The sequence below is a fragment of the Anomaloglossus baeobatrachus genome, chromosome 6 (assembly GCF_048569485.1).
Source record: "Anomaloglossus baeobatrachus isolate aAnoBae1 chromosome 6, aAnoBae1.hap1, whole genome shotgun sequence".
NCBI classification, from domain to species: domain Eukaryota; kingdom Metazoa; phylum Chordata; class Amphibia; order Anura; family Aromobatidae; genus Anomaloglossus; species Anomaloglossus baeobatrachus.
The window spans coordinates 167,316,006-167,329,988 of NC_134358.1; the positions used below are offsets into that span (position 1 = coordinate 167,316,006).

The 13,983-nt window shown below is 44.9% G+C and overlaps 1 protein-coding gene across 2 annotated transcripts in view; it reads right to left on the reverse strand.

Annotated features, from left to right (window-relative positions):
- Positions 1–13,983, reverse strand: part of ENOSF1 (enolase superfamily member 1) — a 125,911-nt gene that overhangs the window by 4,364 nt on the left and 107,564 nt on the right. For both annotated transcript variants that reach the window (XM_075314478.1, XM_075314477.1), the window contains 2 exons: positions 10,211–10,310; positions 5,591–5,672 (listed from right to left, as the gene is read on the reverse strand). In XM_075314478.1, the coding sequence (XP_075170593.1) occupies positions 5,591–5,672; positions 10,211–10,310 (182 nt within the window). The remainder of the gene's footprint in view (positions 1–5,590; positions 5,673–10,210; positions 10,311–13,983) is intronic.

Genomic DNA, 13,983 nt, shown 5'->3' on the forward strand with positions numbered 1-13,983 from the left:
CCCCAAACGTACACGGAGTGCGTTTTTCGATCACTCTAACTTCAGAGATGCTGTCCAGAAGCCCAGAGCGGTTCCGGACAAGCGCTTTACTAAGCGCCTTACTGACACACGTTACCCCTTCCCCTCTGACGTAGTTAAGGGTTGGGCTCAATGTCCCAAGGTGGATCTTCCAGTCTCTAGATTGGCGGCTAGATCTGTGGTATCGGTTGCAGATGGTTCATCGCTAAAGATGCCACTGACAGGCAGAGCTCCTGGTGAAATCCATCTATGAAGCCACGGGCGCGTCTTTTGCCCCAGCCTTTGCAGCCGTGTGGGCACTCCAACCTATCTCAGCTTGTCTGGCTGAGATTAATGCGGTCACACATAATTCTGCTCCGCAGGTTGCGTCTCTGACTTCTCAAGCGTCAGCTTTTTCTTCCTACGCCATGAACGCAGTCCTAGACTCTGCTAGCCGTACAGCGGTGGCATCCGCTAATTCTGTGGCAGTCCGCAGGGCCATGTGGCTGCGCGAATGGAAGGCAGACTCTGCCTCCAAGAGGTTCTTAACCGGTTTGCCGTTTTCTGGCGACCGATTGTTTGGCGAACGATTGGATGAGATTATTAAGGAATCCAAGGGAAAGGACTCCTTACCCCAGTCCAAACCTAAGAGACCTCAGCAACGGAAAATTCAATCGAGGTTTCGGTCCTTTCGGCCCTCCGCCAAGTCCCAATCCTCTTCGTCCAGCAGGCCGGAGAAAGGCCAGAGGAACTCCTATGCGTGGCGGTATAAGTCACGCCCCCAAAAAGCCGCCTGAGGCACTGCCTCCAAGGCGGCCTCCTCATGACTCTCGGCATCCCCGAACCGCATCCTCGGTCGGTGGCAGGATCTCCCGCTTTTGCGACGCCTGGTGGCCACATGTTCAAGACCGATGGGTGAGAGACATTCTGTCTCACGGTTACAGGATAGAGTTCAGCTCTCGTCCTCCGACTCGTTTCTTCAGAACCTCTCCGCCTCCCGCTCGGGCCGACGCACTTTTTCAGGCAGGGGATGCTCTGAAGACAGAAGGAGTTGTGATCCCTTTTCCCCCTCAGGAACATGGTCGCGGCTTTTACTCCAACTTGTTCGTGGTGCCAAAGAAGGACGGATCATTCCGTCCCGTTCTGGACCTCAAACTACTCAACAGACATGTGAGCACCAGACGGTTTCGGATGGAATCTCTCCGCTCGGTCATCGCCTCGATGTCACAAGGAGACTTCCTAGCATCGATCGACATCAAGGATGCTTATCTCCATGTGCCGATCGCACCCGAACATCAACGCTTCTTGCGTTTCGCCATCGGGGACGAACACCTTCAGTTCGTGGCATTGCCTTTCGGCCTGGCGACAGCCCCACGGGTGTTCACCAAAGTCATGGCATCCGTTGTGGCGGTCCTACACTCTCAGGGCCACTCGGTGATTCCCTACTTAGACGATCTCCTAGTCAGGGCACCTTCTCGGGTGGCGTGTCAACACAGCCTTACCGTCGCTCTGGCGACTCTCCAGCAGTTCGGGTGGATAATCAACTTCCCAAAATCCAAGTTGACACCGACCCAATCACTGACTTACCTCGGGATGGAGTTTCATACACAGTCAGCGGTAGTCAAGCTACCGCTGGACAAACGGCTTTCTCTGCAGGCAGGGGTGCAATCTCTTCTTCGGGGTCGGTCACACCCCTTGAGGCGCCTCATGCACTTCCTGGGGAAGATGGTGGCAGCGATGGAGGCAGTGCCGTTCGCGCAATTCCATCTGCGGCCACTCCAATGGGACATTCTCCGCAAATGGGACAGGAGGTCGACTTCCCTCGACAGGAACGTCTCTCTTTCCCTTGCAACCAAGACGTCTCTTCAGTGGTGGCTCCTCCCCAATTCTCTATCGCAAGGAAAATCCTTCCTACCCCCAACCTGGGCTGTGGTCACCACGGACGCGAGCCTGTCAGGGTGGGGAGCGGTTTTCCTCCACCACATGGCTCAGGGAACCTGGACTCCGGTAGAGTCTTCCCTTCAGATCAATGTTCTGGAGATAAGGGCAGTGTATCTAGCCCTATTGGCTTTCCATCGGTGGCTGGAGGGCAGACAGATCCGTATACAGTCGGACAACGCCACTGCCGTCGCATACATCAACCACCAGGGCGGCACGCGCAGTCTTCATGCCTTCCAGGAAGTCAGGCGGATTCTGCAGTGGGTGGAAGCCACAGCCTCCACGATCTCCGCAGTTCACATCCCGGGCGTAGAAAACTGGGAAGCAGATTTTCTCAATCGTCAGGGCATGGACGCGGGGGAATGGTCTCTTCACCCAGACGTGTTTCGAGACATCTGTCGCCGCTGGGGAACGCCGGACGTCGATCTCATGGCGTCACGACACAACAACAAAGTCCCGGCATTCATGGCCCGGTCTCAAGATCAGAGCTCTGGTGGCGGACGCATTAGTTCAGGATTGGTCGCAGTTTCGACTGCCTTATGTATTTCCTCCTCTGGCGATGCTGCCCAGAGTGTTACGCAAGATCAGGTCCGACTGTCGTCGCGCCATTCTCGTCGCTCCAGATTGTCCGAGGCGATCGTGGTACCCGGATCTGTGGCATCTCACGGTGGGTCAACCGTGGGCGCTTCCAGACCGCCCAGACTTGCTGTCACAAAGCCCGTTTTTCCATCTGAATTCTGTGGCCATCAACCTGACTGTGTGGCCATTGAGTCCTGGCTCCTAGCGTCTTCAGGATTATCTCAGGATGTCATTGCCACTATGAGACAGCCCAGAAAACCAACGTCCGCCAAGATCTATTACAGATCTTGGCGGATCTTCTTATCCTGGTGCTCTGATAATGGTTTTACTCCCTGGCCGTTTGCCTTACCCACTTTTCTTTCATTCCTTCAATCCGGAATGGACAAGGGTTTGTCACTCGGCTCTCTCAAGGGACAAGTATCGGCGCTCTCCGTATTTTTTCAAAAGCGCCTGGCCAGGCTTCCGCAGGTCCACACGTTCCTGCAGGGAGTTTGCCACATAGTCCCACCTTACAAGCGTCCGCTGGAACCCTGGGACCTTAACAGAAACCTTCAGAAACCACCTTTCGAGCCGCTGCGGGATGTCTCTTTATCACGTCTTGCGCAAAAGGTGTCATTTCTAGTGGCAGTTACATCACTCCGAAGAGTGTCGGAGCTTGCAGCGCTGTCATGCAAAGCCCCCTTCCTGGTTTTTCACCAGGATAAGGTGGTTCTGCGTCCTGTCCCGGAATTTCTCCCTAAGGTGGTATCTCCTTTTCATCTCAATCAGGATATCCTTACCTTCATTTTGCCCTAATCCAATTCACCAATGTGCAAAGGATTTGCACTCATTAGATCTAGTGAGGGCACTCCGGTTCTACGTGTCTCGCACGGCGCCCCTGCGCCGTTCAGATGCGCTCTTTGTCCTTGTCGCTGGCCAGCGTAAGGGTTCGCAGGCTTCCAAGTCAACCTTGGCTCGGTGGATCAAGGAACCGATTCTTGAAGCCTACCGTTCTTCTGGGCTTCCGCTTCCTTCGGGGCTGAAAGCCCATTCTACCAGAGCTGTGGGTGCGTCCTGGGCATTGCGGCACCGGGCTACGGCTCAGCAGGTGTGTCAGGCAGCTACCTGGTCTAGTCTGCACACTTTCACGAAACACTATCAAGTGCATACCTATGCTTCGGCAGACGCCAGTCTAGGTAGGCGAGTCCTTCAGGCGGCGGTTGCCCACCTGTAAGAGGGGGCCGTTTCGGCTCTTTTTATTGAGGTATTCTTTTACCCACCCAGGGACTGCTTTTGGACGTCCCAATTGTCTGGGTCTCCCAATGGAGCGACAAAGAAGAAGGGAATTTTGTTTACTTACCGTAAATTCCTTTTCTTCTAGCTCCTATTGGGAGACCCAGCACCCGCCCCTGTGCCCTTCAGGCTGGTTGTTCTTTTGTGTACACATGTTGTTCATGTTGAATTGTTCTTTTGGTTCATGGTTTTCAGTTCTCCGAACATCCTTCCGATTGAATTTACCTTAGACCAATTTATAAGTTTCCTCCTTCCTGCTTTTGCACCAAAACTGAGGAGCCCGTGATGCACGGGAGGGTGTATAGGCAGAGATGAGGGGTTACACTTTTAAAGTGTAATACTTTGTCTGGCCTCCGGAGGCAGAAGCTATACACCCAATTGTCTGGGTCTCCCAATAGGAGCTAGAAGAAAAGGAATTTACGGTAAGTAAACAAAATTCCCTTCACTACCTGCCCATCTGGAAACACATCCATTGATTGTTAAAAGCAAATGGGAACGAGACGTCGGTCCCCTGACGGAAGGCCAGTGGTCTGATATATTGGAACAAGTTCCTAAACTGGCGGTATCGGAGTGCCAAAAGCTGTCTCAAATATATCTCATCCACAGGGTATATAAAACTCCCAGTCTACTATTTAAGATGGGACTCAGACCAAACACACAGTGTGTTAGGTGTGGACAGGATGATGCCCATTTGATGCATGTTATGTGGGAGTGTGGACACATTGGTGATTTCTGGAACCAAACCCTGGGATTTATAGATCAAATATATCATATCACAATACAACCGTCGCCCCGCCTGTGCCTGTTGAGTCTGTGGGAAGGAGAAGTGGATCCGGATTCTCCAACAGCCCTGGGAATAGCACGTATCTTGTACCAAGCAAGAAAGCTACTTGCATATCACTGGTTAGACCCTCTACCACCAACATTACCAGAGCTCAAAAACAAATTAAATAACGTCATAAGATTGGAAAGGGGAGTTTATTTAAAAAGAAAAACATTGAAAAAGTTTTACAGCATTTGGCGGCCATGGATGGAGTTGCCGGGCCTACCCTCTAGTGCACTGGTTCGGGATGCAATGCTGGACCGGTTACTGTTGTGCCTGCAGTGATGGCATGTGTGAGGAAGGGAATTAAAACTAGTTTTTTCTGTGACGAAGTGGACTTTGAATGAAGAGGTGAGAGAGGACTGGAATGGTTTCATGGATGACTGCACGGATAGGGAGGGGCGGGAGAGTATAGCAATATGATGTGGAGCGACATGGCTGATGGAGGAGGTGTTCCTGTTAGTCTGAGGCATTATTGCATAATTTTAAGTTTTGTTTATTTGTAGAGCCACGAGGTTTGTAGGCTCAAGCTATATAATATAATTATGATTTGAGAACTCTATTATATTTACATATATGCAGAGAAAGAACCTGATTTATAAATCACATGTGTTTATCTGTTTATTGTTATCAGTTATATGAAAAATGAAATACTCTCTGTATTGATCCCTAATGATTTAATAAAAAAAGATCTGATTTAAAAAAAAATAGGCTGTTTACCAGATAATGTGCACCTGCATGTGTGAACGGTGCCCTATGCAAGTCATAAGTGTGCAATTTTATCATCAAGCAATCGACCCCTTCCATCTATGGAAGTGTGTGAGTGATTTGCTTTTCTTGCACCTGTGATGCCTCCATTTATTGGGGTCTTGCTGCATCCTGCTAATGCATTAGTTTTTGGCCTGGGCAGTTTACATCTGCTGCCTTTTTTCTGTGAGTAGTAGCAGTGAGTAACAATCTGTGATATGGCGTTTTCATTACCGTTGGAGGCACATAAGCTGCATTGCGGATAGTCACAGGGTGTTTAAAGTGTTCGTGCAGATGATCCACATATTCACACATCCTGTAACCAGAGAAATGGGAGATGGTAAGTGATCATTACTAACGCCTCTATAAACTTGCCAGCTTAATTGGGCATACACGATGTGGAAAAAAGTATTGGGACACAGCTCTTAACTCCTTGGTGACAGATGCTGTACATGTATGGCAGCCATTCACTGTCACGGTGGAGCAGACTCTAGAGAGCCGAGACCATTCCTTACTTGGCGCTTGCTATCTGCATTGCATAGCTGGCACCTGAGAGTAAGTGATGCAAGGGGAGCGGACTCCGATTTATTTCAGCTCAGCCTCTTAAGTGCTGCTGTCAAGCTTGATGGCAATATTTAAAATGTCACTAAGATAGCCGCAGACAGTTTGCAGCCCATCTGCCCCCTGCGTAATGTGATCATGGGGTGCTATGGCTGTGAAGCGGCCTATGAAGGCTAGCCTTAACTTCCTATAAGTACAAAAATATATATTATAATGTGTGTGTAACTTAAACCACCCCCTTTTCATCAAGTATAACTAGCCAAATGAAAACGATAAAAAAATAACATTTGAGCTCGCCATGTACATAATTGATCAAATTAATAAACCCTAAAGATATCCTGTACAATAAACACTGGAAAGGGGAGAAAACAATCAAAAGGGGAAAAAAACAATGTTATGATTCTAAGAAAATGGTGACACTGATGTTGTCTGTAAAGCGCTTTCTGCAAAGTGCTGCAAAATATAGTGCTAAGAAAGCAGTGCATAATAAGTAAAATGTTACAGAGCAGGATCCTTAATGTATAAATCACCATACAAAGCTGACTCTGTACTTGCACAGACCATTCCTCCTCTGGCATCAACATCAGCACAAAAACTGTGCCAGATGCTTAATGGTATAGGTTTCCATGGCCATGGACCTGCACAAGCCTTACATATCCAAGCACAATGCCAAGTATCAGATGGAGTAAAGCACACAGCTACTGAACTCTGGATCAGTGAAAATAGTTATGAATCCCGCTTGTCTATCCTGCATCTCACGGACCAGTCTGTGTTGGGCAAATTCCAGGAGAACGTTCCCTGTCTGCATCGTTCCAACTGTAATGTTTGGTGGAGGAGGGATAATGCTATGGGGCAGTTTTTCTTTGTTTTGTCTAGACTTTTTATTTCCTCAATTAGACACTGAACTACACTGAACAAAAATATAAACGCAACACTTGTACACAGGAAAGATCTTAGAGTTCTGCTCATGAATAATGGGAGCACAAAGGAAAGTGTTGCATTTATATTTTTGTTCAATGTATCTTTGCTTTCACCCTTTGAGGGAACAGCTTGGGGAATGCCATTTTCGGTTCAAGAACACCGTGCACAAATCAAAGTCCATAAAGCCATGGTTTTGTGTGGGAGAACTTAACTCTTTCACAATGCCCAGGTCTCAGCCCTATCCTGCATTTTTAGGATAAACTAGAGCAGAGATTTGGAGCCAGACCTACTCATTCAAGATCCGTGCTTATCTGACAAATACTCTTTTGGATAAAAGGGTAAATATACCCACAAACAACTATCAAAGTCTTGTAGAAAACTTCACAGAAGAGTGGATACTGTTATACAGTGCTGGCCAAAAATATTGGCACCCCTGAAATTCTGTCAGATAATACTCAGTTTCTTTGTGAAAATGATTGCAATCACAAAATCTTTGGTATTATTATCTTCATTTATTTTGCTTGCAATGAAAAAACACAGAAGAGAATGAAACAAAAATCAAATCATTGTTCATTTCACACAAAACTCCAAAAATGGGCCAGACAAAAGTATCGGCACCCTTAAGCCTGCTTTACACGCTACAATATATCTTACGATGTGTCGGTGGGGTCACGTCGTAAGTGACGCACATCCGGCATCGTAAGGTATGTTGTAGCGTGTGACAGCGACGTGCAAATGCGATTGAACGAAAAACGTTCATCGCATCCACGTCGTTCATTCCTGACGAATTGAACGTCAGATTGTTCATCGTACCCGGGGTAGCGCACATCGCAGTGTGTGACACCCCGGGAACGATGAACAGATCTCACCTGCCTCCTGCGGCTCCCGGCCCACAATGCGGAAGGAAGGAGGTGGGCGGGATGTTTACGTCCCGCTCAGCTCCGCCCCTCCGCTTCTATTGGCCGGCTGCCGCATGACGTCGATGTGACGCCAAACGTCCCTCCCACTCCAGGAAGTGGACGTTCGCTGCCCACATCGAGGTTGTATGGAAGGTAAGTATGTGTGACGGGGGTTAATCGTTTGTGCGGCACGTTCAACAAATTGAACGTGCTGCACATACGATGGGGGCGTTACAAATATGCGAAATTGCAACGTGTAAAGCAGGCTTTAGCCTAATACTTTGTTGCACAACCTTTAGCCAAAATAACTGCGAACAACCGCTTCCGGTAACCATCAATGAGTTTCTTACAATGCTCTGCTGGAATTTTAGACCATTCTTCTTTGGCAAACTGCTCCAGGTCCCTGAGATTTGTAGGGTGTCTTCTCCAAACTACCATTTTGAGATCTCTCCACAGGTGTTCTATGGGATTCAGGTCTGGACTCATTGCTGGCCACTTTAGTAGTCTCTAGTGCTTTCTATCAAGCCATTTTCCAGTGCTTTTTGAAGTGTGTTTTGGGTCACTGTCCTGCTGGAAGACCCATGACCTCTGAGGAAGACCCAGCTTTCTCACACTGGGCCCTACATTATGCTGCAAAATTTGTTGGTAGTCTTCAGACTTCATAATGCCATGCACACGGTCAAGCAGTCCAGTGCCAGAGGCAGCAAAGCAACCCCAAAACATCAGGGAACCTCCGCCATGTTTGACTGTAGGGACCGTGTTCTTTTCTTTGAATGCCTCTTTTTTTTTTTTCCTGTAAACTCTTATGTTGATGGCTTTTCCCAAAAAGCTCTACTTTTGTCTCATCTGAGCAGAGAACATTCTTCCAAAACGTTTTAGGCTTTCTCAGGTAAGTTTTGGCAAACTCCAGCCTGGCTTTTTTATGTCTCGGGGTAAGAAGTGGGGTCTTCCTGGGTATCCTACTATACAGTCCCTTTTCATTCAGATGCCGACGGATAGTACGGGTTGACACTGTTGTACCCTCGGACTGCAGGGCAGCTTGAACTTGTTTTGGATGTTAGTCGAGGTTCTTTATCCACCATCCGCACAATCTTGCGTTGAAATCGCTCGTCAATTTTTCTTTTCCTTCCACATCTAGGGAGGTTAACCACAGTGCCATGGGCTTTAAACTTCTTGATGACACTGCGCACCGTAGACACAGGAACTTTCAGGTCTTTGGAGATGGACTTGTAGCCTTGAGATTGCTCATGCTTCCTCACAATTTGGATTCTCAAGTCCTCAGACAGTTCTTTGGTCTTCTTTCTTTTCTCCATGCTCAATGTGGTACACACAAGGACACAGGTCAGAGGTTGAGTCAACTTTAATCCATGTCAACTGGCTGCAAGTGTGATTTAGTTATTGCCGACACCTGTTAGGTGCCACAGGTAAGTTACAGGTGCTGTTAATTACACAATTTAGAGAAGCATCACATGATTTTTCAAACAGTGCCAATACTTTTGTCCACCCCCTTTTTATGTTTGGTGTGGAATTATATCCAATTTGGCTTTATGACAATTTTTTCTTTTAAGACAAATTAAATGAAGATAATAATATCAAAGAATTTGTGATTACAATCATTTTCAAGAAGAAACTGAGTATTATCTGACAGAATTGCAGGGGTGCCAATACTTTTGGCCAGCACTGTAGCTGCAAAGGGGGATAAACTTTAGGAGGACGAACTTTAAATGGATACCCATGGACATAATGATCCGGTAGGTGTAATGTTTCGTTGTCCTGATACTTTTGTTCATATAGTGTAAGTGCCAGATACTACACCTACAATACACACAGTAATTATATTGGATGATTTTCAGATACACATGAATGGAGTCTGATAAATGGTTATAAACAATACAAGAATTATATAGTTTTTATCTCTTCAGTCTTGAAATTTCTGAGGTTCCAGGATTTTTACCATTGTCCTCCCAAATGGCATCAGTTTTTTACTTTTCAGTGGCATTCAAATACTTTGAGATTTTAACACCGTACAAAAGATTAATAGAGGTATTTTTTCTTGCAAAGTGATAGAATATGTAACTACTGCTATGGTTCAACAGAAGGTTGACCTCTTGAACCCCTACAAATGTGAAAATGAAGAGTATGAACCAACCCAATTTTATTCTGTACAGTGGTTCCCCCCACCATTCAGCTGTGCAGGAATCAGCAGCTCGACCCTTTTTCGTGAACATGGGACCTCTGCATTGTCCTGCACGGCAGAAGGCCGTGGTACCACTGTGCATGAAAAAGTGCGGCAGCAGAAGTGTAGCACCTTTTTTTTTCTTAGGATAGATGGGGTCGCAAAGGTTAGATTTCTCACTGATAATAAAGTGATGGTATTTCATTGTGATTACCTTGAAGGTCTTCAATTGGCCAACCTGAAAACCAGTGATGACCAGTGAAATTCAGCCGTGTATCTACAGTTTTGTGAACACACCTGTTTTCTAGGCTTCCTGAGATGGAGATGTAGTCAAATATGATCAAGTGTTGTACCAATTCACAGAGTCCAACTCCTCCAGCATGCGGACACACCGGAACTGAATGAAAGCAGATAAGCACACTTAATACATATAATATTATAGTCAACACTAAAGTCCTTTTAATTTAAACTTTTTGGGCCCCATTGCTCAAAGCTTATATTCTTTATTCTGGCATAAAAGCTTTGAAAAGCCACACAATTTTGCGCAACTCGAGGCTACACTAAACTATTGCAACTTTTGGCATTCCAGTGCCCCTTTACTTCATGAATCAGGAGTGGCTCAGCACACCTCATCGTAAACAATGCTGGTCTTGATGAATTCAGCCCTTTCTGATTTTACGTTGACCTGTCTCTTTTATAAGAAGTGTGTGTGTCTAAAGACAAGGGGGCACAGATGACAGATTTACGATAATTTAGGCAAAAATCTACATATATCGTAACATAAAAATGCCCCAAATTTATCAACAGAATTGTGCTATACTTGCTGAATCCACCTTTAGTTGCAGAAATGTACGTCTAAAATTCTGTTAAAATGAAGCACATGGATTTCTACATGCCTCAGTAGGTGGTAGAAGTCAGAATATTACCACAGAAACCAATGTATCACTGCTACTAATAGAAGATCTGCTGGTGTAGAGGATACCTTACCAAGACCTACAGGTGCAGCTCAACACATTAGAATGTCATCAAAAAGTTAATTTATTTCAGTAATTCAGTACAAAAGGGAAACACATATATTATAGAGTCACTACACACAGAGTGATCTATTGCAAGGGTTTATTTCTATTAATGTTGATTGATTAAACAACACCTTGGACCACTGAGCAACAGTCCAGTTCTTTTTCTTCTTGGCCCAGGTAAGATGCTTCTGGCATTGTCTATTTGTCATGAGTGGCTTGACACAAGGAATGTGACAGTTGTAGCCCATCTCCTGGATACGTCTGTGTGTGGTAGCTCTTGAAGCACTGACTCCAGCAGCAGTCCACTCCTTGTGAATCTCCCCAAATTTTTGAATGGCCTTTTCTTAACAATCCTATCAAGGCTGCGGTTATTCCGGTTTCTTGTGCACTTTTTTCGATCACACTTTTTCCTTCCACTCTACTTTCCATTAATATGCTTGAATACAGCCAGCTTATTTAGCAATGACCTTTTGTTGCTTACCCTCCCTGTGGAGTGTGTCAATGACTGCCTTCTGGACATCTGTTAGGTCAACAGTCTTCCCCATGATTGTGTAGCCTACTGAACCAGACTAAGGGACCATTTTAAATGCTTAGCAAGCCTTTGCAGGTGTTTTGTGGTAATTATTCTAATTTTCTGAGAACTTTTTGATTTTCATTGGCTGTAAGCCATATCCATCAACATTAACAGAAATAAAAACGTGAAATAGATCACTCTGTGTATAATGACTCTATATAATATGTGTTTCCCTTTTTGTATTGGAATTACTGAAATAATTTAACTTTTTGATGATATTCTAATTTATTGAGCTGCACTTGTATATTATTGACCTGTATATTATCGACACATTACAGGTACGGACTTGGGTACACTCACGACACTGTGAGCATTATTTGAATTCAATATGCCGCACTCTGACAGTGAAGGAGCTCAGTGCTCACAGTGTCAGTGCATGCACGCTGTCATCCTTAACTCCCATCGGTGGCCACCGCTCTCTGCACTGATAATTAAATTGCACACAACTTACATTAGAACCGATGGGGGCGTGGTAGCATTTTTTTTTTCCATAATAACGAACTCCAAAAATCCCATAATTCCCCTCACCCCAAGTGAAATGATAAATTACGGATTGCCCTGCATAATGCTTGTGCAGCAGTTTGGGATGATTGGGAATAAAGCAAGTGCTCTCTGTGGAAATCTTCCTAGGATTAATCACTACAGTGGGAAGTTAATGTTTTCTTTCAAAATTTAAGGAGTAAGCATTTCAACCTTTCCAAAAAGATAAATCGGTATATGTCACTTTTTCTCTGACTTTTTATATGAGGAGCAGAAGTGATTTTGAATGGGAAATGAGAAAAGGGGACTTTTCTCTCAAAGTGAATTTAGCAAGAAAATAACAAAAATCTGTTTTCCCTCCCAGAATTTATTTGAAGAGAAAGACTTATTAACTGAATCAAATGATTATCATACTCGCTATTAAACTCCTTCTTTCTTTGATTCTTCCAATACTTAAAATTTTCCTTTTTTCCTTTCCATCTATCCTGTCCCCTTCATACCCATATTCCTCTTTCCTAACCCAACCTTTTTTTTTTTTTCTTATTTCCCTCCCTGACTGATCCTTTTTCTATTTTTATTATTTCGGTAAATTTCACATTTTATGTTATTGAACAACTGTTAAAAATGAAAGATGAAAGGTTTAAAAAAAAAAACAAAAAACCTTTTTGATTTATTTTATTTTTTACTTTCCATGTCATCTAAATACAACAAAAATCCTAAAATATGGCAGGTTTTTTAATGGGTCTCATTATATCATTTATCTTGGGGTAAAGCACATATCAGGACTTTACAGGCCAGGTATATTAAGGATATGAATGCTGGGTCTTTTGACATTAAGATGACTATAATTCTATCTATAAAGCTGACTGATCAAATTGTTTATTCAAAAAGGGCCTTCTTGTTCTACCGGTTTTGTCCTTGTAGTCTCCAGACAATGCCTACAGTCACCTTTAATGTCAGGACAAGTCGACTTAACATGTTTTAATTCTTATTTCATAAATCAATAATGTGTATGAAATTAAGACACTTTGTACCATATCTTATCAAACAAATCTGCTTATTTCAACACCAGGACTAACCTTTCATGTTCAAAGTTCTCAATTTACGGATAAAAACTGTATTCAATGAAGACAGATTATTACATTACTGATATAGGAGATGGCAGTTAGTACTAATAAGATTCTATGTAGTGCCAAGAGGAGGAGTTGGAGGCAGCGCTCCTTCCCCTCTCTTGTATTTAGAATCTTTAAAAAGAAAAAAAAAAGACAAATGTCATCTCCTATCTTAGGGGTACTTTGCACACTACGACATCGCAGCTGCGATGTCGGTGGAGTCAAATCGAAAGTGACGTACATCCAGCGTCGTTGTCGACATCGGAGTATGTGAATCCTTTTTACTACAATTAACGAGCTCAAAAGTGTCAAAATTGTATGATCGGTGTAGTGTCGGGCATTTCCATAATGTCGCTGCAGCGACAGGTACAATGTTGTTCCTCGTTCCTGCGGCAGCACACATCGCTGTGTATGAAGCCGCCGGAGCGAGGAACATCTTACCTCCGTCCCGCCTGCAATGAGGAAGGAAGAAGGTGGGCGGGATGTTTACGCCCCGCTCATCTCCGCCCCATCGCTTCTATTGGCCGCCTGCCGTGTGACGTCGCTGTGACGCCGCACGACCCGCCCCCTTTGGAAGGAGGTGGGTCGCCGGCCAGAGCGACGTCGCAGGGCAGGTAAGTGCGTGTGAAACTGCCGTAGCGATAATGTTCGCTACGGCAGCTATCACAAGAGATCGCATCTGCGACAGGGGCGGGGACTATCGCGTTCAGCATCGCTACCATCGGCTAGCAATGTCGCAGCGTGCAAAGTACCCCTTAGTAATGAGAATTTTGAAAATGATCAATCAGTCCTCGTCTATTAAGAAGCAGATTTCTCTAATAAAAATAAGAAACATCGTAATATATCTTATAAGTATTATTTTTGAATTACAGAATAAAAATTGAA